The sequence below is a fragment of the Apostichopus japonicus genome, chromosome 5, assembly GCF_037975245.1.
Source record: "Apostichopus japonicus isolate 1M-3 chromosome 5, ASM3797524v1, whole genome shotgun sequence".
In the NCBI taxonomy this organism is placed as follows: Eukaryota; Metazoa; Echinodermata; class Holothuroidea; order Aspidochirotida; family Stichopodidae; genus Apostichopus; species Apostichopus japonicus.
The window spans coordinates 15,097,990-15,122,723 of NC_092565.1; the positions used below are offsets into that span (position 1 = coordinate 15,097,990).

Sequence of the window (24,734 nt, forward strand, 5' to 3'; positions counted from 1 at the left end):
CTAGTACTACTGTCGTCTGCATTTTCCTGACAGACTAGCTGCGCTAGGCTATTCGGTCAAAGTAATCGTGTGCTAAAGTCGATCGTGAATTCGCGATACATTTTTAAGGCCAATTAAACTAAAGTCATTCTTGTAATGGAAATGAATTTGAACGATTTTTTTGTCCAACTGTTCGAGTCTGAGAAGAGGGCAAAGCAACGGAAAGAGCAACTGTCGGAAAGTTAGTGTCTAGGCATTGCCTACCTTCATTAATCATCACACAGTGCTTTTGTTGAAACTAGCCTAGTACCAGTACCATTACTTAAGTAAGGACCTAGGCATAGCCTATGCTAGCGTCAGTCAACCGCCAAAACACTATAGACTCAGGCTAGGAATAAGTTACTGTAACTTAGGCCAATTAACGCGAAGCCTTGCTATCTCTAGTAAAAGTCTCTTTAAGGGGCTCCTCAAAGACACAATAGGCTAGGAGTTCTTAAATAATGTTAGTTGTAACTCAAATTCTTACCAAGAACTTAGTAGTGGTAGCACCATAGGTATAGGCTACACCTAACTTTACTTATGTAGAAATAAATTGCACAAGTCATTGGCCCTAGCCTACATCATATTTGTTGATGTTTCTTGTTCAAGTTCTTTCTTTTCATAGGGTCCTTGGTGGGGAATTTGCTACAATGGGAGATGATCCGACTTTTCATCCCTCCTGAACCATTCTTTTTATACTAACAGTAACAAGCCCCCCCCCCCCCTTAACCACCACAACCTTAAGTGCTATTAAAAAAAAACATATATATACTTATATGAAAAATGCAACTTTATGCTGTAACCTTATTTTATTTTATTACATGCAGTTCAAAAAGATATCAAAGACACAGAAATTAAAATAACAGAAGCCAGGGAAGAGCAAATAAATCTGAAAGGACAGTTGGCTGTGAAAGTAAGTTTGGGACAAAAATTTAAGTTTACTTGTTAGTCTATAGCTAGCTTATTTTGTTATTTAGATTCAAAGTTCATGCTATTCCAGTTCTTGCTTTACAGAGATTAACAGAGATCAACAAAACGACAGTCATGTTTTCATCACTTTTTTCAATAGATTTGTTTAAGAGTAGATTTGATGATATCAATGATTGTGTATTGCCAAGTGGTTTGCTGTGTACAAGTGAATATTAGCTTGATATATTATAGTCCAACTCCAATGTAAAAGAAGAATGTGAAATGGTTATTTTGTTCTTATAGTTATTCTCATTTTCAAAATATTAGCCTTTAAAATATGATAAATCCATGGAAAGCTCCTTCAAGAAGGCTAACTTAATAATGATGGTGGCTCCATAGTGCAGGTCCTTAATGTAACTCCATTGTTACAAAAAAACATAAAATCATCCAAAATATGTCCATTTTACTTTGTGAAAAGCAGAGCATTCAATAACCACTTGTCCTTGACATATTTGTGATGCATTGTATTGATGTTATTTGAGGGAGTAAAAAGTGTAATGATTTTCTTTTGAAGTTTTTGTTGCATCTGAGCAACTGGTCTGATGGTCTCTGTCTTATACTTAATAGTACAACCACTTTAGTTGATGTACTTAGAGGGTCATTTCCTCAAAAGCTAATTGTTATTGAATGGTCTCCAACTTCATTGTTCCATTCATAACAATCGCCAAGATCTTAGGTACAACAGTAGTTTATTTCCTTTTCCTTCAAACAATAAATGTGACTGGAAAGCATAAGATATACTAAATATGCTTTTCACATAACCTACCCTTGTTTTTCATTAGAATTTTGGATTCACTTGGTACATTTTTTACAACCTAAGATTTTAAAATGTCATACAGTGAAATTTTTCTACATGGTATTTCCAGCTTCAAAAGCTTTCTGAAGAAGAAATAAATTTGAAATGGATTAGCAAGAAAGAATCCACCATGAAAATGCAACTTGATGAATTACAAAAAAAGATATGCCAGCAGGGTTCAATAAAGGTAAATATAAGGGAGTATTGAAAATATTAATTTAAAAATTTGTCACACACTAGCAGACAGAAAAATCTCCCTGATACTGCTTTATTTATGTCGTGAAGTGTGGGAAACATACATTTGCTTCCATGAAAATGGTTCTTACCATCAACCATATTAAATGTGTTTTTAGAAGTAATTCTTTGGGTACTGAGATTTTAGTGCATGAGGAATTGAAAGTGTCCATCAACATAAATACATTGGCCTATTTGGCCCTTGAATTAATTATGAGGACACATTTTCACAATGTCACACAAGGGGATCATCAGTCTTGATATAATATACTTTTAATCTCAGTGGTTAGTTAATTCATTAATTGCCCTTTAATTTTCATCAAAATTCCATTAATTTAGGACAAGCTCAAGGAGAGTTACAAAAAGAAACAAGAAGACTTCATGGTTCAAGCAGGAGAATTTGTCTCAAATTTTGGGCTTTCTTTTAATGGCAAAAAAATCAGGGAAACTGAAGCCAGTGAAAGACTTGAATTATTGCAAAAAGATGAAGAAATTCTTTCAAAAGGTGAGCCCTTATTTTTTACATAAAATCAGCTCTAATCCCAAGATAGTAATGGAGAAATGAAAAGAAATAATTAACTGACAATTAGTTGAAAATCAAAATTCTGGAAGTCATCAAGTGAATAAGCTTTCTCATTTCTACAGAGCTTCAACAACTGAGAAACAAACAAAGAGAATCATGTGATATTGAAGAAGAGAAATCTGCCATCATGGAGGAAGTCAGAGCTTACAGAAAGAGGCTGAAAGGTGCTGTTATATATTAATAAGCAACTTAATCAAGTTTAATATACACTTTGATGGGTCCTTTTTATATTTAGCTTATATTTTAGTGTTACTGTTAGCTCATTGGAGGGACGGGGATGTGCCTGTGGTTCTTAGCAGCCCCCACCCCCACATACACACATATATTTGATTTTTGTTTAGCACAATATTTTATCCATTTTTAGATTTGGAAGCTAAATTAGCATCAGCAAAGACCAGAACTACAGAAATATATGGAGAAAAACAACAGCTTGCTAAGAAACCTGAAAATGGCCAAGAATTCAAGAGGTATCTATCAGTTTAGTTGATGGTGAATTGCAAGTGTTAGAAAGCCAACAGAAGCTTGTTTGAAACCATAGCTATGCATAGATCTTAGAGGAAGACTGCCTTATAACAATTCATCTCCTGTCAAAAAGTGATCGGAGAATTGCAAGACAGGCACATAATTTTAGCACCAATTCTCGCTCAAGGGATCAATTCTTAATATCCCCATCTGACTGACAAATGTACCCCAGCATCTGACCACTTTCTCAAGTACTAATACTAAGCCTATCCAACTTTCCTGCTGACTTTTAAGTGGGTGCAGACTGTTGCCTATTTCATATTTAGAACCTGAGTGTTTAATCAGTTTTTGGGAGGTGGAACTCAGGTTAATTTTTAAGATTGTGAAGATGGTATAACCTGAAGACAATAGGTCAATAAAGTATCATATTCATGCAAAGTTTTCACAAGAGCAGTCTGTTATAATGTGGGCTTCTTCCAGAAAGATTCAGATTCCTGAACATACTTTAACAATATATTTGCATCTTTTGAAATGACCTTTAGACTACAACAAGAATTGGGAGTTTGCAGAAGAGATTCATTAGAGGGACTTTGTCAAGCACTTCAACTTGAGCTAAATCGTCTGCAGAGACAAGTCTGGCAGAAGAGAATTCAGAGACCAATGGTGGCTGTACCACCAACAAGTTTACAACAACCTCCACCAACTGGTATACCAAAATTCATGCCACAGAGGAAATGTAATACATATGCACGATATGAAATGACTAAACCAACTGCCTCAAATGTAAGAGAGATAAAAACATATTTCTCTACAGCATATATATATTTTATATGTATGAATATATATACATATCTGATGATCGCGCACAGACGTGAAACTCTAGTAACAATGTGCTGTAGGTTAATATATACGTATACTATATAATGTACTTGCTCTACTTCTATGTTTTGAGCACTTTTGCAGCAGGAAGTGAGCAAATTAATCTTTGTAATATATATCTATATATATAACATATATACATATATAAATAAATATAAATATGTATGACTCATCTGTGTTTAATATTAACATTAATGTTTTTATTATCATTTGAAGCTTATTGCTTTATCTTCCATTGTTCATACCAAAAAAAAAATTGCCATGCTACAAGGAACAGATCTCAACACATTTGAAAACGGCAAACGTCATATAAACTATTAGGTTTACATAGTCCTGTATATGTTGCTTTTCCTGCATAAATAGTGTGTGCTGAAACAGCGTCCATCGGATGGCTCAAAGGTGACAGAGTCTGGCGAGTTGGATAGTAAGCAGCTAACACCACCCCCAGGTTTGTCATCAAACAAGGATAAGTTTCATGAAGAGGAAACAGACCAGAAAACTGAAATAGCAAATATTGCAGAGGTAAACTTTCCTTTCCTTTTTTCTCACTGGAAAATGAATATTGTAAATGCCATGATGTATTAATCACTAATCAAAATCATCAATAGATTTGTGATTAATATGTGGGAACACAGAAACGTTTAGGTGATGGCGTTCTGTAACGTACATATCAGAGTCACTAAAGAGGTTGGTAGCCAAAATTTCTTCAATTATGTAATATTCAAATACCATTATTTGTGCAATGCATGATTCAAGGTTCTTCGTCAACTATTAACCAATGTATGACTTCTATCATTACTAATACAGGTGCGTATCCAGGGGGGGGGGCGTTGGGGGCGCGCGCCCCCCAGGTAAGAAAAAGAGGAGAGAAAAAAAGAGAAGAAAAAAGGGAAAAGGAGGGGGAAAAAAGAAAAGGAGGAGAGAAAGGAAGGGAAAAGAAAAAGAAAAAGGAGAGAAAAAGGAGAAAGGGAGGGAGTAGAAGATAGCCAAGACTTCGGGAAGAGAAAGAGGAACAGTCATAGTTAAAGAACTGATCCCTATTATATACACAGGGTAGCCAGTGACAGATCAAGGATTACGGAGGGGGTGTGCACCTCACCCTACCCCTTACACCAACAACTCCATTTTTGACGTTTTTTCCCCTCTCTCACTAATGTATCTATATAAATACTATATATGGTCTATCATACATGATGCATTTCGGGAAGGGGCGACCGCCCCCTTCCCGAGCAAATTTTCTTTATGACATCGCTAGTAATTTCAAAATAGACAATGCTTATAGGTGCAACTTACAAGGCCTGGGAAGTGTCATTTCCAGCGATCTGGGAGGCATTTTCGGCCAAAATTTTTCTTGTACGCTTCGCGCCAACACATGGTGGCGCTTCGCTTAGATAGTTTGCATACAGGCTTCGCCCCTCCCTTGGCAATTACTCGCTACACGCCTGTTCGAATTTGTAAAGCAAAGAGCAGATATAACATCATATCAGTGAGCATTGAAATGCCTGTTCCACGATGAACAGCCTCAAAAACTGTCTATGTGTGTAGTCGAAGGCGTAGCCCAATTGGATTTGGGGCTGTAACGGCCCGCGCGTTCAACATATCGATGCCAATATCATATAAGCAAGCATCGGTCATTACATTGCATGGCATCGTGTACCGCACGGTCCGTGAAAGTAGCACAGTATACCGCCGGATGCTAATGTAAACAACCAAATGTCTTATGTAGATGGAGAAAAAGCATACAGATCCATATATGTCAAACTCCCTTTTACAGTAGTAATGTCGGCCAATCTTAGAACTTTATTTTAATTACCAAGGAGATCATTTTTAAGCTATTCATTGCTATTTATTTTTCTCTCAGTAGGTGCCCGAAAAAAATGGGGAAAAAATGGTTGCGGGGCGGGGGGTGGGGGCTGCAGCCCTGCCTCCTACGGGACCTACGCCTATGTGTGTAGTGTTCGGTTTCGATATACCTGTTATCGGAAATATCTGCTATTTTTCATTTCCTTCAACCAAGTTTTATAATAGCCGTTATAAGAGATTTTAATATTTCTACACCAATAAATTAACTGTCGGAATTTTCGACAATTTCCTCACCAACATTCTTCATCATACTTTCCTCTACTCGTGCAATTTGTACCTGTCTATTAGGGGTTCAAGGAGGTTTTTCCCTATTGGTTGTCCATAGATTGAATTTTGTGCAACATTATGGGTATGTTTTGAAGTGATTTTTATTCACGAGAAATGTGAATTTTCAAATTCTCAACAAATAATGGGCTTAAAACCTTGAAAAGTGGGGCTTTCGGATATTGTGGGCCGTGACGTAGAATTGCCTACAAAAGCAATGATCCATAGGACATGCAATGAGGTCGAACATGATGTGTGACTGGTGACAATCTTCAAAAAGGTTATGGATGGAAAAAAAATTGAGAAATACTTGGTTCTCAGGCAAAAGTGTACATTTGGTTGGTCATTTTCAAGCCCGAGAAGTGTCATTTCCGGTGGTCTGGGGGGTATCAAAACAAGAAATTTTCTTGTACGCTCCGCGCCAGCCGATGGTGGCGCTCCGCTTAGATAGTAATTCGCGCCCCCCGGGTTAGAAAATTCTGGATACGCGCCTGTAATATCACACACGGTTCATTAACAATTCATTAACATTATCATATATCAACATCTGTTGTCAATCATTTCCTTTCATTACAATCTTAGGAAGCAGCATTTCTTGAAGAAATATTTATTAGCGATGATGAGCTGACAACAGCTGATGATGCTGAAGGAAAGAGAGCTGCCTCTGATAATCGGTGAGCAATTAGCATGTAACTTTTATGAAATGACCAGTGCTATATTAAATATGAGGAATTGGCAGTGTACATTGCTGAATCGACATTAGATATTGCTGAAAACGAGGATGCCAGACATTATATTTTCCATGCACATTGGATCTGTAACTAGTTTAAATGATGGTATGACCTTTGACCTAGCAAATCTAATGTGGCAGTGACCTATTGTATGTTTTTGCCAGCTGTCTTTTCTGTACTTCTCAAGACTATGCCAACCATTTTCTGTTGTACGTAATAATCACCATAGTAGGCAGGGCCTATTATTAGCATTACCTCATAGGACCTTTCAGTATACATAAAGTGTGGCTTTGAGCATTGCAAATTAACACCTTGGAGGTGTGACTTAATCTCTAGCTGTTTCATTCATGTATTAAGAGTCATCAACACAGCTGCTCCTCAAATCATTAAGAGAAAACCTTTGATATTCGTTAGTTTTTAATTTCAGTTTACCTCAGAGGGCAAAGAGGGTTCGCTTCCAGTGAGCTGAATCAACAGCTTCCACACCTTGTTCCGGTCAATTTGCATGGGAGACAATCATCCTTTTAGCCTGTGTCAAAGACTGCTATTTCTTAAAAGCATAATCCATTGTTTGCGTAGAGGCAGACGTGTCAAAATGGCCTAAACTGCTATTGTTTTTAGAGCCTTGTCATTTAATATTTCTCTGTCGGGAGACAACAAAATGTGTCATTCTGAACATTGGCAGCACGGGCAGAGGAGTTTAAACTTACAATGTTACTGGGTGAAATCCAAAAGCATTTAACCATACATTTCTTGAAGTAGTAGAAAGTGATGTTTCTGTTATGAACATTGGAAGAAAGAAGAGAAATCACTGAACATCCCAGAAATATGTAAAATGCAGCAAGTGAACAAACCAAGATGGACATCAAAACTAACTATTGCAAATATTATCAACAATGTTTCATCCTGTAATGTTCTCCTGCCTTCATTGTCATCTAACAAAGATATATGGACAAACAAACACCAGGTAAGGGAACCCAGTAGTGCTGACTAAACACCAGAGCAGCTTTTGCCAGCAAAAACAAGTTTCCAAAGTGACAAGGCCTCATAATTCTGGCTATGTAGTGGCTAAATGTCAGTGGATTTGCCATTGGTTCATAGAAAAAAGACACTTGGACAGGCACAAACAATTTTCAGCATATTTGCCAGACATCTTTCTTTGAAATGTTGCAACTTTAGCAGCTGGTTGAGTTTTACACCTACAATTACATTTGAATATTCCATAATTTCTGCATTTCTTGTATTATTATTGTTTTTCCTTTATTAGTTTCTTTGGTAGAAATGGAGCTACAATTGTGGTTGCTAATTAATATGAAGTTTTATATATAATATTAGCTTTGCAGTCAGCAACAATTAAAACTGTCATCTTGAAAATATACAGAGACTTTGACACATCACCTTCTACTTGTTTATGATATCACATAGACAAACATACCCCCCCCCCCACCCCACCATTGTCTTCTGCCCAAGTATTTGCCTGCTACTTGTTGTGTACGACAAAGATCATGGTTGGGGATGCTTATCCTTTTAATACATGATAGTCATAACATAAGATAAGGGTCTTGTATTCATCATTTCTTCTGCTGACAGCCTCATAAAACAAAGTATGACAAAGAAAGATGATTGATATGAAATTGTTTGTATTTGTTTTGTCTTTTTCATTTCTGTGAAGATGTAACAAATTTTTTTGATGAGATACATTTTATTTCTTCTTTTTTTAATTTTTGTACACAGTCGTGTGTATATAAAACTCTTTGGTCATAAATGTTTCAACTTAATATTTTTGTAATAATTTTGTTTTTTACTGATACATAAATGATGCAATACAATACTGTTTACCTAAGCTATTCACAAAACATAAGTGTACCAATCCTATCTAAATTCTACAAAAAAAGTGAGAGTTTGAAAAATTTGAAGAAAAAAAAATGATATTAATACTGAATCAAAAATAACAATACATCTGATCTGTTAAGGCACATGGTGGGGTACAGAAGGAGTTATGATCCTTGAGTCACATTTTCAAGGGCACTTATCTTTCTACATCCAATGGTGGACATGCTACTGTCAAAGTATTTGTAATATTATTAAGGCAAATGAAAATATATCATTAAATATCTTAAATCGTCAATTTCTCCATAAACACAAATAACAGAACTTGACGTAATTGTCTGCTTCATTGAAATTTGCTCAACATTAAAAATCTGGCAGCTGTACTATTTCATAAAGCAATTCTCAATATATCTGATCTTCTGATACATCCTCTTCCTGTCATTATAATTCTTGCCATGATTTTAACAAAACCACATATACAAGAACTAAAACTTGTAAATGGTATAAAAAAAAGTAAGTTTCTTAAATGAAAGAAAACTGAAAGAAATTATTGGCTAGAACTGGATTCAAGCCACTGACCTCTAAAAATACAGGTCCTGTCTTATATTAATATACAGTGATATCCAGGACGATGCTGGTTGTAGTCCTTGCTAAACCGTTTCTAATATGCTTATACATATATTCCAACAAATGACACACTGGTTTACCATTAGACCATGGCTATTCTCATTCTTTCCCTTTCTCCCAAAAAATATCAGACTACGAGGGAGGAATGTACTTCAGTCTTTCATAAACACAAAGCTGTAAAAGTACACCGTCCCACTTTGCATCTTTATTAACAATGAAAAAAATTAATGAAACCCAACGATAATACAGCATTTTTGCATATAATGCCCATTGCAACTTGCATAACCTTATTTTTCAAATTCCCTTTTAGTGTCAACAATTTTTGAGATTTTTCTTTACATCAACAATTGCAGCAAATCTAACATAACAAAACCAAAAGTAGCAATAAAGGGGCAAGATTTCCATATTTCAAGTCAGCTTGAGTAAGGCCACCAATAAAGGACTTGTTTACCTACAAATGATGTCATAATAGAGAATAACATGATAGCACAACCTTTTGTGATTTGGATCTTGAATTAAAGATTTGTAGTAGATTTCCAGAGGATCTTTTCTAATAGTGGCAATACATAAATGGTATGAACATAGTATTAACAGCATAGAACCACTCCACTGCTTTCAGATTGATTGGTCACCATGGTGATATGTCAATTCCATAATGGAATATAGCTCTCAAATGATTCCAGACTGGAAATTTGATTATGCATAATATGACTTGGAAGATGATATATCAAAAGAACAAAGTAAAAAAAACCTTATCCTCTGTCAACCAAAGCATTAATTTTTTTTTTGGTTTTTTTTAGGGGTGGGGGTAGCAGAGGCCATCTGGCATCTCCTTGCTGATGTTTTAGAAAATAAGATGCAATTTTAAGTAACTTCCATTGAAATGAAACAAATGGCACCACAACCTTTTGCATTTAGCTCTTACAACACATTAAAATTGCACCATCAGATTTAGTTTAACTTATTACAAAATTTGTTGTCAGAATATTACTAAATATATATATATAAATATATATTACTAGTATAAGCATGTTGTGTATTCATCTGTATCAGAAATGGTACTGAAGGTAACTTCTAAATTTTGTCAGTCAAGTGTCCTCCAAAGTTAACTATTAATGGGAACAAACTTATCTAAATGCTTCAATGCTGTTCTAGCCTAGAAGTATACAGATTTTTACAAAGCTTGTGCCATTGAAGATAACAGGCAGGCAATGATAAAGGCTCAATTGAAATAAGTCTCACTGCAGCTGATCAATAAGGATGGAATATAACCATAATTTACAAAAATGAATTGAGGTTTTGATGATGTAAGTTTCTTCATATTTCTTGGGATTCTAATATCTGAAAGTTCCCTTCTCGGAAAGATCATCCTCTCCTCAACGGTTTCTTCAAATCGGTCTAACTGGCATGAAATGACCTTTTGAACTCTGAAATTAATAAGGCTCTGGCACAAATGTGAAGTTCTCATACAGTATTATCTGATACATCAAAGTTTGATATTGTTTACAAAGTTTGAAAGTCTTGTCAATGACTTCTGATGACATTGAATCACCTCCATTAAAAGCAATACCGTTCATCTTTTCACTATGGAGCATCTACATATGACCCATAAGTTATCGATAACACCAAGATATCCTTGTTAAGATTTGCTTTTGCAAAGTTTTCAGACTTTGACCTCAAGTGACCTTTGACCACTATTAAAAGAGATTAGTTTCATCTACACTATTAATGAAAAAGTTGGATAATTAGAAGGCTATCTCCTTTTAAGATCTATCACTGAAGTATTCATTTCACAACATGTCACCTACAATTCAACTCCACAATATTGAAATATAGATACATGCAAGTCCAATACAAGCTTTTGACCATTAGCTGAGGCTTGCAATGTTAATAGGCCACAAAACATATAATGCAATAAATCTATCTTCTTGTAAGCACAGCTTATTTGGTACTAATTAGTGAAGAGACTGGAATAATTTATATGGAATGTAGGCATGGAAGCCACAAGATCACAGTTTAGAAGTTCAGACATGTACTGGAATGCTACTGGTGATCAAAGAATGAAATATAACATCTCACAATCCACTTGTGGGAGAGAGTAAGAATTTCTATCAATTTCCAATCAAATATTATTTTCAGGCATTAATTTCTCATGCATCATCCAACAGCTTGTATTAAACTGGTACAGTACCTTTACACAAAAATGTTGGAAATAAAGTCGAAAAAAAGAAGAAAAACAAAATAATGTAACTAAGTACAATTTCATTAATAAACAAGAATCTCTTAAAGTGATACACAAAATTCAAGCACAAAGAGGAAAGTAAACGTAACATGCTCCTGGAGTTGTCACTATATCTGTGGAAGCTCTATACGAACGTATTACAACAATAAAGTCTGCAGCAGTAAACAAACGACAATATTAACGAGCCAATTGTGACTGATATCAAACAAGTGAAGTCTTCACTGTGATTAATTCAAATAAAGTGTTTGCTTGGCAGACATCAATGACAAATCTAGAAAAAAGGCATTAGGGAAAGGCCAAAAGACATTCTCTTCCAAATCTCAATTCTCATTTTAGCCCTGAAAAGGCTGAAATATCACATTGTAAGGCTGTTATAAAGTATTGCCATCTACATTAAAAAGAGATGAAACATGATAACTATGTACTAAGATCAATACAATGTGAACAATGTTATCTCTGTATGAGTATAATTGATTCAGAACGGCCACTTCACAGCATTGGTGTTCTGTTTGATCTCTTTCGCTGAAGACACCACTGGTCAGAAAATACCAATCAAATGATGTTACCAATCCCACTGTTGCCAGAGTAATGTTACTTTTGAGGCAGAAGAATTGAACATATCAACCATGCCAATGACAAATATACAGTGCCAAGATTTAGCCGTTAACAACAGTAGTTTCAATACAGAACTGGTAACTGCAGTTGACAAGTATGGCTGAGAGAGAGTCTTGTCAAAGACGGACATACACTAAAGCATTAAAGCATACACTACACTGTTCAGGTGATGCTGCAGTACTGTTTCAGGTGATGCACAGCAACAAATTCAAAATGAAATATATGCTAGATACTACTCACTGCCATATGGTCATCTTTCTTAGCATTTACTTACATATTTCATTCTGTCAACGACTCTATTTCCACATTTCATAACATGCTTCAATCTTAATGCTAAATTTATTGCACTTTCCCTGACAAATATGGCTCAGCTCAATGTCAGACTACAAATCTTTCGGTCCTTCCTTTAACCACTTGCTTGGAAATATTTGAAACCATTGAAACACTCTTTAAGAAGATCTAAAGCAATGGCATTGGTAGCCAGGCTACCCCAACTCTTCCCTCGATTGAAAAGGAGGAATGTAAGCCTTAAACTTTCTAAAAGGCATACAAACAAGCACTGCAGGTTAGTTTAGAAATAACACTAGAGCTACAGTCGATGTACTATCTATCTGACAGATGGGATGACCTCGACTGATTCTTAAGGTGATTTTAAAGTGCCCATAAATAATATGTAGTAATTGGAAAATTGTCGGATACAATTCATGGCTACTTACTGATCGAACACAGCATATGTATAAAAGCAGTTCATGAAATAATTCACTGGCTATCAAATATAGTAACCGTACCTTGTTGACAAACATCTCAGGACTGAGCAACTGTCTATCGGCAGGATTTTATTCAAGGAACTGACCAGACGACCCTTCTTAACTTATTCATTACAAAGCAAACAATTCTACCAAGTGAACAATGTGAAAATCACTGAACTGCAATGAACACAGCTTCTTTATGGGCAATAAATAATGCAACCACCAAACAGTTTGTTAACCAGAGTGAAGACCCCTCCCCCAGTGGTTACTTGCCGTGACAGTATATATGCAGAACAAGCTTTCAAATAGTTTACTGATTCTGGTATATTCTATATATATTTATATATGTCTGGCAGAATGTTATATCAGGGAACTGCTACTTGCTATTAACTAAGTCTTCATAAATTCTTCTAAATCATCTTTAAGTGAAGGATTATAAGCACAAAACTGTCAACAAGATCATTATCAGTGACCCAATGGCTCTAAATGACCCAGTTGGCTCCCTAGAGATCATAGCAGTTTTGTAGCTGCTAAACATGAGTGGATAGAATTCTGTTTGACTCTTGCTGGAACTTTGTGATTTTATTTCAACTTGAGAATGATAAAGCAGTTTTACTGTATCATCGTTTTACTGTATCTTTTTATACGCAAAGCGCAAATAACACCAATTAAATGTAGGAAATACACTCGACTAGTAGAAGAGGCTTACTGCTCTCATGGTTTAGATGGTGTGCAGGAGCTGGTAAATGTTAGAACTTGGTTGTGTCATGTATCAACCCAACACTGCTAACTTACGTGATTTCATATCAATGCTTAAAAACATGTTTATCTGATAGAATTATGTCATCTCTTCATCAATGTGATCGAATCCACACAGCACATTCTACAAATCTAGTCACAGGTCAGGTGTACCTGCAACATTTCAACTTGCGGGTTGTTTGTCTGGAACCACAGGTGGCACGGGAGTTCTGTATATTGGTGAAGCGAAGGCTAACGGGCTAGGCATAATGACACCTCTAGGAAGCATGGTTTCGTGGCCCATTGCTAAACTTGTGGGAACTGTGGACCCAAGAAGTGGCGAGTGAGGTGGTAACAGTGGTGTCTGTGGAAAAAATCCTGTAGGTGTCTGGACCATAGCTGGAAAGCCAGGACGAAAGAGTCCTGGCATGAATGGGAATGGAGTAATGCCTCTCGTGGTCGCCATAAATCCTGGGTACATAAAAGGATACATCCCCTTCATGTCTGGCGAGCCACTAGTATCGGGAGTACTGGATCTTTCTCGTTTAACTTTGGGTTCCCTCGAACTGGATGGTCTCTCTGAATTGATCACCCCTTGGGTGATGGACCCTCGGGGCTGTGGGGTCATTTTCACTCGTTTCGCCGGGCTGTGCACCTCTCTCGTCCGAAGATGTTCTTCACCTGGCCTCGTACTGGGAATACGCACTGAACTCTTAACTCTTCTTATTGCTGCTTGGCTGGGTTGCATATTTATGTTATGTTGTTCTACCATGTGACTGGGCAGAGGCCTAGGTTTATTGAAGCCATTTAATTGTGCATCCATACTAGCCATTGCAGAGATTTCATGTTTGTTGAAGTGTTGGAATTCTTTCTTGATTTCCGGCTTTCTCTTCTTTGGCAGACTGAGATCGCACGGCTCGTCCTGTTCGGCCGCCCCGGACGCAATGAGGCTGGAAGGCTGTATCACTGGCACCTGATGGGCTTTCTTAGGCTTAGAATGAGTCACTTTATCTGGTGAACTACCTGAGGGATAACGGACGCTTCCGCTGCCCTGTGCTGCTGGTAAGTCATGTTGGAAGGACATCAGAGGCATGTTAGCCCGCATCATCATATGGTAAGGCACAAATGGGCGGATAAAAGGCACTCCTGATGGAAAGACAAATGGTCGGGGAAATTTATTCAGTTGTAAGTCCGAAGCTGTTTTAGCAGCCTTTATAGACTCAGAATTATTCTGCATCTCCTGGGCGAGCTTCCTTAGGATGAGATCGCTAGGCTGCACTGCCTGGTGATACGGAGATCTACGGTCACCTTTGCCTGGCAAATTTTCCTGAGACTGTTGTGTATGCTGAATAACTGAGGGTCTACTGGCCATGGATGGAGAAGAGGATTTTTCGGGTGTCCTCTCCGAGGGGGATTCCCTATTATGCAAGGTCAGATCGTTGCCGTTCTCGGGTTCCATCTCGACTTTGCGGATCAGACCTTTGGCACGGACTTGGTGCTTGCTATTGAGCTTGTGTCTCAGGTCGTTTGGATGTAGGAGTTGATTTTCATGTAACATGGATACTGCTAGGGAGTTGAGCATGCCTTTTGTTCTTTCAATGTTAAAGTTGGCATCGACAGTGTGCCCAGGTAAACTTGATGGCTGAACAGTGGATAAATCCTGCGTGGGAAGATGGAGACAAACATTCTGATGTTGAAAAATATTACATTGTTTTTCAAAGGCAGAATCAAGTGAAAAAAAGAAATATAAATTCACATCCCATCAATGCATAGTACAAACCTCCAACCACATGTATTTCAAAAGCACCAAAGTTGCATGTATTCACATCCCGCTGGTACAACGTATATACCTCCAACCACATGTATTTCAAAAGCACCAAAGTTGCATGTATTCACATCCCGCTGGTACAACGTATATACCTCCAACCACATGTGCCTATACAGCAGACACAATCAATATACTGGATTGAGGATTCACAGAATAATTACTGACAAGTAATTGACAATTCAACAATTGGAAATAGGAACCAGTTTGATGTTTCATTGATGTATAAAACTCACCACTTGAAAGTTACTCAACATGCAAAATAACCCAGGGACAAGAAAATCACTTGCTAGCAGTTAAAAGCTTGGCAATACAAAATAAGAACCAATGTAATGAATCACGAATGCACAAAACCTCACCATACCGAGGTAACTCACATTATGTTATACCTCACTGACACAAATGACTCACTGACACAAAAGGAAAAACTCACAATAAAAAATAAAACTCATCAATACAAAATGAACTCATCAATACAAAATAAAACTCTTCAATAAAAAAAAATAAACAAAATAAGACCAACTACCGTGACTCTCCCATGCACAATATCTCACCATACACAACCTACTGACACAAAGCGATTCACAAACAGAAAATAACACACCATAGGTAATAAAAAACTCACTACGAAGAAAATAGTTCACCGAAACAACACCAGTCACTGACAGAAAAAAACACTTCATCGACACAGAATACCTCTCCGATACAAATATGACCCAATACAACAATGACCCACCGATGCAAAACCAAGTCACCATAGTAACTCAGCGACACAAACTGAGGTATCGCAGACATATAATAAGTATCACTAACAGTATAAGTAGACTGATGAACAAAGACAGTAGACTGTCAGTAGACTGACAGTAGACTGATGAACAAAGACAACTCACCGTCACAAGATGAAGACCATTCTGTTGTTGTTCTTCTCTCAACTTCTTCAACTGCTTCAGTTCTTCTAAATGTTCTCTGACTTTCTTAACCTTCTTCCTAGGTCTGGGCATCTTCTCCTCTTGTTTGCTCTCATTTTGAATTTCTTTGCCCTTAGTTTTCTTTCTCTTTTTCAGTTTCGGTTTGCTGGTTTTACCCGTTTCATTATTGTTGACATGGTTGGCATACGGTTGGATATACCTGTAAGTTAAAGAGAATTATAGTTTATATCTTATATATATATAGTATTATAGTTTGACATTTAGAACTGTTGTTGAATAACCAGACTGTTAGAGTATCAATTCTTTATTTGGCTGGCAAGAGTAATTAATTAAATTATAAACTGATAACTGAGATACAGCTCTTTCCCTATTGAGTATTTTGATGTCATTTAAAGTGGCAGATGCAACTAGTCCCCTGATGAAGACCTGATGATACAAGCAAAGCAAGGGACTCTCCTAAAAGAGACTGAAATTGTTTCTTTCATATTGATACTCCATGTGCACCCCATCGATACCCACATACTCCCCTATAGACACATTTTTCATATCTAAACTCCGTGTGCACTGCCTACTGTATACACCAATGTTTCATATCTTTACTCCCTTGGACACCCACTGTACACCCATGTTTCTTCTGTACTCCCCTGTACAACCCCTGTAGACCGATGTTTCATATCCTTACTCCCCTGGATACCCTCTCTACACCCATGTTTCATACCTATACTCCCCTGAACACCCATGTTTCTTCTATACTTCCCTGTACACCCCCTGTACACCAATGTTTCATATCTTTACTCCCCTGGATACCCTCTCTACACCCATGTTTCATATCTAGTCTCCCCTGTACACCAATGTCTCATATCTTTACTCCTCTGTACACCTCCTCTACACCCATGGTTCATATATAGCCTCCCCTGTACACCCCCTGTACACCCCTGTACGTCCCCTTGTACACCAATGTCTCATATCTTTACTCCTCTGTACACCTCCTCTACACCAATGTTTTGTATAAAAGGCTTAGACTTATTTCCAGATGATTGTTTTGGCCCTCTCAAGATTTAACCACTTCTGTAATAGTGGTAAAACTAACCTAGCCATCTATTTTCTGATTTTGCATGTGTGATTGTGACCGAGGCTACAAAAGCTGCTGTCAGCTGTGACATCAACTGACACAGGCCCTCTGCTCTCAGTTGAGGAACGAGATATTTACAGAACAAGTTGTTGCACAGATGAATTATTAAATACTGAAATTTAGTCATTTGTTTTCAAACAGTGATGCATTACAAAATAATCCCTGATGTAACAAACACTTTTGAAAAGGAAAATGATTACATAAACTTGCAAATTACGACACAACTATTAGTAAGGCTTCTTTCTGTGTGTGTGTGTTTTATCTGGGCAGCAGAAAGACACAGAGCCAGATGACAGGAGGTGCAAGCGCTCTAAGATATTGAATGTTAAGTCATTTTAGCTTTCATAAATCCCATCAACAAGCTTTAAAACTGTCAAGATTGTGGAGTTGAACTAACAACTTCCACTTATATTGACTGTATTTTAAAGAAAATATGAGTATTTATTACAAGTTTGACATTTTCCTGTAACAACAATTCTTCTTCCTGCTACAAAAGTTTAAAGCTTCAAAACTTTAATTTTCTGTGCATTCGTTGCAAGGCCATGTTCAGCTATATTTGCCCAGCAATAAATCACTGCTTTAGGTCAATGTAACCCAAGGAAAGAAATCAGAATACTTGACTAATGAGCAAACTTGAGATATTAAAACAACACCCTTCACCCCCCCCCCCCCCCCACCTCCTCATTGTAGTTTATCTTCCTATACTGAATCTAAAATGGTAAACCTCTCTAGCCCATTCTACTTAGCTGAATAAAAGTTACCTTTCATAATGCCTTCTGGTGCAGGTTGCTGCACTAGTGCAGCCAGGGTTCCCACCCAGCTCAATGTAGACTTTCTTCCAGAGTCGCTGTGAGGTGATATTATCATAACCACCATAATCCTCAGTTGTTTTGAAGAAATGGAACAGGTTGACTAAAACAAGAAAAAGATGGTTTATTGATAAACAATAACTGAGCAAAGATGCCTCCCTTTCATTTAGTTAGGTAGATTGCATCCAAATGTTGAGAGGAGGCAAGTAAAAGAAGGTGAAGTCAATATTCAGGCAGTGTGCATATCTGTAATGTTATATAGTAAACACTGTATGCATGTGGTAGCTAAATGAAATAAGGAACCGCAACACAGTATGCATGTGGTAGCTACATGGAATTAGGAACCTCAACACAGAATGCATGGTGGTAGCTACATGGAATTAGGAACCCAAAACACGGTATGCATGTGGTAGCTAAATGAAATTAGGAACCGCAACACAGTATGTATGTGGTTGCTAAATGAAATTAGGAACCGCAACAAAGTATGCATGTGGTAGCTAAATGAAATTAGGAACCTCAACATGGTATACATGTGGTAGCTACGTGTAAACCCTGTAAATACTAACAATAGGTACAGAATCCTCCTTATTTCACCAATGTTTATGCTGACCTAGCTCCAACTTTTCACACAGGAACACTGTAAGTATACATGCCAACACACATTCCTCAACAATCTAATCAATTCCTGATGTAACTTACTTTGTTTGAATCCTAGACAGGGAAGCCTTTCGATGGGAGTACTCCTGTCTTGCATAAACTTGTAAAGTTTCTCCAGAAACTCTGCTTCTTCTTTACTTTCAGCTTTCTTTCTCTGAAGTCCCAGCTTGGTCCGTTTTCTCCTGGTCCTTCTCAGTGGCTGTAACTCTTTTTCTTTCTTCACAGTTGCCTTCGATGAAAGACAATAAACACAGAGTTTAGTTTGAGATTATCAATTGGAGCTTATTGCAGATATTCAGCTAACTAAACAACTCTTGCTTGTACTGTAAGTACCTGGCCACACACTGCTAAATGTTGCTCAATATTGAATAGTACTAGCTTTGCATACATAAGACATAAGCAAGAGCCCAATGGGCACTATGGTTCCTTGCTTAGTGGAATATAAAAGTGTTGCATGTCATCACCTAATATCATAGTTGATAAAATGAATGCATAGAATCAACTTCACACAAACGGGCAGGTTCCAAAGTGTCACGCCCATAAAAATATTCAGGCCCACATGTACCAACAATTGTATTCCAAGTTTGGATCCAATCCGATTTAAGGTTGTGGAGGGTTATTGCAATTTTTATTTTCGGCCCCTCTCCCAAAAACTTGGGCTCGATAAAATTTTGCACCAAAAATAGTTGGCCCCAAAAAACTGGCTCATACATATATTTGTTCTCCAAAATATGAACCCAAAATATGTGGGCCCAAATGGTCCCAGAATATTGGGCCCCACAAATTTGGGCCCAAAGAATGTGTCCCAAAATGCATTTGAGGTCAGCCCACCTGGCACAAAACTGGGCCTGGAAATTTTGGGCCCACTGCAGATGGTCCCAGTTATTAACCAACAACTGTATACCAACTTTGGTTACAATCCCACTTAAGGTTGCAGAGTTATTGCAATGTAAAACGTTTATGTTTGACCCCATAACTCATTAATATTCATAAGGTCAGTGCCAAAAACGATAGGGCACTGTCTCACTATCATACATCTACACAGCAAGTGTCACAGACGCAAACATGCACATGCACACACGCCAACCTGACTGTATAGGTTCCTTTGCCTCCAGCAAGAAACCAAAATGTAGGTCAAAACTTGGAGGGACAAACCTCAATTGGTTACCCTCCTAGTGACAAAAACAATAAGCAATTTCAGACACATCTAAGCAATTTCAAAGCTTGATGTAATAGCCAAACCAAAGGGAGTATTGCATGATACCTTGGAAGCCATAAACATGTCATTAAGCCACCTTGTTCTGGGGATTGCCATGGAAACGTATAAGGCACAGTAATTGTTTTGAAATAATCTGATGGTAAACATAGTGAACAGTTGTCTGTGTAGATTCATTTCAATCACCAAGATTACTAATAAATTTAGTCTTCAATGATCAATTCATAGAAATTCCATGAAACAGTCAAAGATCGATAACTTGAAATGCATTTATTTATTGCAAGCAAAACCGGTAACATTAAAGGTTGTCAGTATTGGCCCAAAATATGCTAGAAAGTCAAATATTGGTCAGTCATGCTCACACTTCCACAAGCATTTTACTGCCATCCTCAAAATGTGTTTCCTCACAAAGACATTTGTCTCTAATTTAAGACTTCATCAATGTCTGGAAGTGTACATGGAGATATAGAACCACCAGCAAAGTGCTTTTGAAAACTTCTAGCAATTTTTGGAATGCTAACAATCGGGGGCCGATACTTTCACTCACAAACACCACATCAGCCTGCTTTAATACTACAGACATGGAAACTAAGTTGACTATGAAGGTGTAAATCACAGCAGTGTGTTACTTACTTTTCATGTCCATAAGCTAGCAATCATTTCACAAGTTTGCGAAGATCCATGGGTTTTGTGTCTGAATCACCTTTTTTTTTATTGATTAATTTGATCATTCCTTCAACGTTGACTTCACATATGTCTTTTGCCATAAACAATTTCATAAACATATCTTCCTACACATTTAGATATTTTGTTACTTGATATAGTGTAGTTGTTTATGTTTAAATGAGACATTAATGCATTGAGCCAAACCATTGGAAAGCATGGTTTGGCTTAAAGGGTGTGAAGACTCGCGCAAAAAGAAACGTCTAATGCCGGTAATTCGGAAAATACACACACAGCTTGCTACCGTCGGTAATTAGACACTAGTGTACAGTCAATACATACAGCTGTGGTCAATACCCACAGCACAGTATACAAACGATACAGCGATGGACATCTCAGGTCCAGCTAAAGATAACAAGGTATCACGTTTAATTACTGTCTGCATTTTGTAGCGACAAGAACAAAACGTCACTTGCAAGCAACAGAAAGTTAACTTTTTCAGATGGCTGCACGCGGTTTGGGGCGAGTCTTCAATGCCTTTAAGAGGATGATTTGTAAAATAATGAGGACACGAGGACTGATCCGTACCCGTGTCATATGAACAACCTTTGAGCCCTTCTTGACTTCCACTCCATCTTCCATGGTCGACGATCTCTTCTTACGAGGTCTTCCCTTCAGCTTCGGTGCTGATAAATCAAAGAAAAGGAATCTCGATTAAGGGTTTTGCATACCTTAAAAATTATCATTGATCAATTAATTTACAAACTATTAACTAATCGAATCACCACAGTAGGGACATTGTGAATGTGGCAGTACAATGCTTAACACCACTCCTGTGTTTTACCCTATATTTACCCTCCTGATACATCCAATGTGTGGGGTGTGTAATGCTCTTCACCAAGATACTGAAGCTGTACAGGATCAATTGTGTCAAAGAGACATTCACATTCAATTAAAAAATTTCAATTATTTTCGAAAGATTATTAGCTCGATGCCTGGTATATTGAGGGCGCCACCCATGGTAACCGTTCACATTGCTAGTGCTCTCATCAGTGGACTCCTCCCTGCTGAGGTTACTCCTGACAAGAGCAGAGACATATTCCTGTAATATGTAATCATGTGGATGATTTTCTCAATCCGTTGACTCAATGTTAGAGAACAAGGTTCTACAAGCATCACAAGCACTCAATCATTATCCTCTTCCAAATGCGTCAATCAATTATTCAAACTTAAGATATTCTGGGTAAAGGGAGGGAATTCCCTGTTCAATAGAAACTAACAGCCCACTGAGATACATACGGACAATATAAGCTTTGGCTCTTACCTAAGTGATCACAGAGTTGTTCGTTGTCAGCCAGGGATGGATGTTCAAACTCTTCCCTGCAGAAGAGCATCTTTGTTCCTTTATGGGGTACAAGAACTAGACCCATGGACCGAACTTCTGGACATGACCACCACTGTTGACCAGTGCTCTCCAATCTCTTCAACATGGCCTTGTGACGGCAGTATCTGCAACAAGATTGAAAAAAGAGATATACTTGAAAAGTCACATTTAATTGGACTATTACAGAGATATTCTGGTGGCTGAAGTTGATTGCGTCACACTTGCTACTGGAAATCTTCTACAACTCTAGGTTCAAACCCACATCCTTGTGGCGTTGTCGAAGATGTTGATCGGTCAAATCTGTCGATATTTTGTGAAGGCATCTGCCGACAGCAGAGTGAACGCTGTCATCACCGCAACTCGATTGCAAATGTTTCTGTTTTGCTTATAACAAATTTAAATCATTCATCTACAGAGGAAAATAATGTGTCTAAGAAAGTTATATTTAGAGACAATGCTGAATACAGAAGGAAATGAAAGCTAAGAAACCATTCAAAATGCATCATAATTCAAGCTATAGCAGCAAGATTTACAATAGCAAAGTCAAACTTAAAGTCAGGAAACCTTACAAATTCTACAATGTTGATGCAAAAAAATTTTTAATTAGCTTTTTAAGCAAAAGCTTTTTAATTACCTGTTGTAACTAAGAATAGTGACTTGGCTCTTATCTTTGTCATCTTCATCAAATTCTGTTCCTCTGCCTGAAAAACAAAAGACGAGAAGAAAGGAGATGTTAATTAATTCGTTTAATTAATTCCTCCCCCTTCCCTCCTGTGTGTACAATATCAGCTCTCCAATCCAAGCATATATATGCATGGTACTCAAAGCTCAAGTAATGATGTTACAACCTTGCAAAGCATCTACAGAGTTTTATTGCATAGAATCATCCACAGGAGGCTTTAAGAATAAAAATCAATTCAAATTCATTTCTGTGCTAATAGGTCTCATCTGTTGTCATAAGTCTTGGATATGAAATGATATGTAGAATGGGGTTAGGCTAAAAGTCGTCACAATAAAGTACATGGTAGGGTATATAGTTGCATGTGTTTGTTTTCTAACATTTGAAGACACTGTATGAATTCTGTGACTTGGGTTGTCGAAGGAAACCGAGATCGAGGAACAGAATAATTTCGGCCGACACAGTAATCGAGGAACAGAAGAAATTAGTTAAGTCTGATTTAACTTTGAATTTATTCTAATACATGACAAGATTAAATACAAACACTTGAAGCGTCTTGAATGAGTTTTGGGGTGTTTGGATGAGCACAGCTGAAACAGGTCTGATATTAAGCACATTGTAAATATCTACACACTTATCTATAGTATATGCCTCATAGTGTGGGGCCTTGTGGTCAATAAAGCTGTCTTCAGTTTACAATGTATTTCTCCCCAGAGTTTTCCTAACCGTCACTTTTCCTATTGGTTGTGGTAATAATTTTTCTTTTCACTAATATATCTTCTTTTTTTTTCCAGATTTGCACAGTTTACATAACATGGTAACTTTGCAATAAAAGCAATGTTATAGAAGAGATCATTTTGAATGTTGTTGAAAAAAAACTCAGTGGCCATTCTGACCTGTCAGTGAAATAAGTTATCAGAAGTCTGTAATTCACTTCAGATCATATGTCTGATATTTGAACACTGTGACCTAACCAATCACCATGCTGTTTGCTCATTGAGATTTCTGTCGCCATGGTGCTCTCTCTCTATATGGTTACAATTTTCAACAATTTCCACCAACCACAAGTTTTAATTTATGAAGTTTGGTGTACTATTAAGTATATGGTCCTCTCTGTAGCTCTTAGGTTTCCTTTGATGAAGTTTCTCACTTTAAAATGATGATAGGAGTGTAACAAGAAACTATTAAGGGATGACGAAAGTCAATTTGTTGCTGTACAAGGATTAATAACGGTCAAGTTACTTACCTTTTGTGCAGACGGCTTTATCGCTTGTTGTTTTTCCTTCCGTGGGATGCAAGACCCCCCGCCATATTGTGGGTCCACCGTGCGACCAATCAACATCAGAGACAATCCAGTCAGTCAGATCATCTATCTTCAATACCACTTTATCTCTCACCGCCAAAACTTCATCCTATCAAAATAAAAATATAAAAGAATAATATGTCACCTGAGATAAGTTTTAACTTGTAAAAGAAAGTGTGAAACAACCTCTTCCTTCCACATTTACCCCTCCCCTCCCCCTTTTATCCCTCATCCCTCTGTTCATTTAAAGGAAGAAGACATATCTGGACTTCATGTCCAACATGAAGTCTCCCTTGCATGATCTCTCCCTCCTCTCATTGTATCAGTAGAATCGCTGTAGAAGTATGTGGACAACGATAGTGCAACACTTGTGAGAAGGAGACAGGTAAGTCAGGACCCACAGAAACTTGATTTTCACAAGCAATAATTCCGCAGAAAATTACGTGTAGTATACTTCCGAGTGGTAGATACGATCATACAGAAGGAGGAATTAGTGGGCGTGGCCCAGGGTGCGAGGGCGCAGTGCTAAAACGTTTC

At 37.5% G+C, this 24,734-nt stretch overlaps 2 protein-coding genes across 4 annotated transcripts in view; one reads left to right on the forward strand and one right to left on the reverse strand.

Moving 5' to 3' along the window:
* The first annotated feature begins 10 nt into the window (after window positions 1-10).
* LOC139967795 (coiled-coil domain-containing protein 172-like) lies at window positions 11-8,828 on the forward strand. The gene is made up of 10 exons (XM_071971887.1): window positions 11-220; window positions 846-931; window positions 1,854-1,970; window positions 2,357-2,522; window positions 2,663-2,764; window positions 2,965-3,067; window positions 3,605-3,845; window positions 4,305-4,463; window positions 6,651-6,742; window positions 7,227-8,828. Exons 1-10 carry the CDS (start codon window positions 136-138, stop codon window positions 7,261-7,263), a joined length of 1,188 nt encoding a protein of 395 aa, XP_071827988.1. The 5' UTR covers window positions 11-135; the 3' UTR covers window positions 7,264-8,828.
* Window positions 8,423-24,734, reverse strand: part of LOC139967790 (uncharacterized) — a 36,453-nt gene continuing 20,141 nt past the window's right edge. For 2 of the 3 annotated variants that reach the window (XM_071971878.1, XM_071971877.1), the window contains 8 exons: window positions 24,141-24,306; window positions 22,850-22,916; window positions 22,156-22,340; window positions 21,420-21,517; window positions 18,995-19,181; window positions 18,248-18,398; window positions 16,316-16,553; window positions 8,423-15,260 (listed from right to left, as the gene is read on the reverse strand). In XM_071971878.1, coding sequence (XP_071827979.1) covers window positions 13,785-15,260; window positions 16,316-16,553; window positions 18,248-18,398; window positions 18,995-19,181; window positions 21,420-21,517; window positions 22,156-22,340; window positions 22,850-22,916; window positions 24,141-24,306 — 2,568 coding nt within the window. In that variant the 3' untranslated portion in view covers window positions 8,423-13,784. The remainder of the gene's footprint in view (window positions 15,261-16,315; window positions 16,554-18,247; window positions 18,399-18,994; window positions 19,182-21,419; window positions 21,518-22,155; window positions 22,341-22,849; window positions 22,917-24,140; window positions 24,307-24,734) is intronic. The other variant, XM_071971879.1, reaches the window with a different exon arrangement.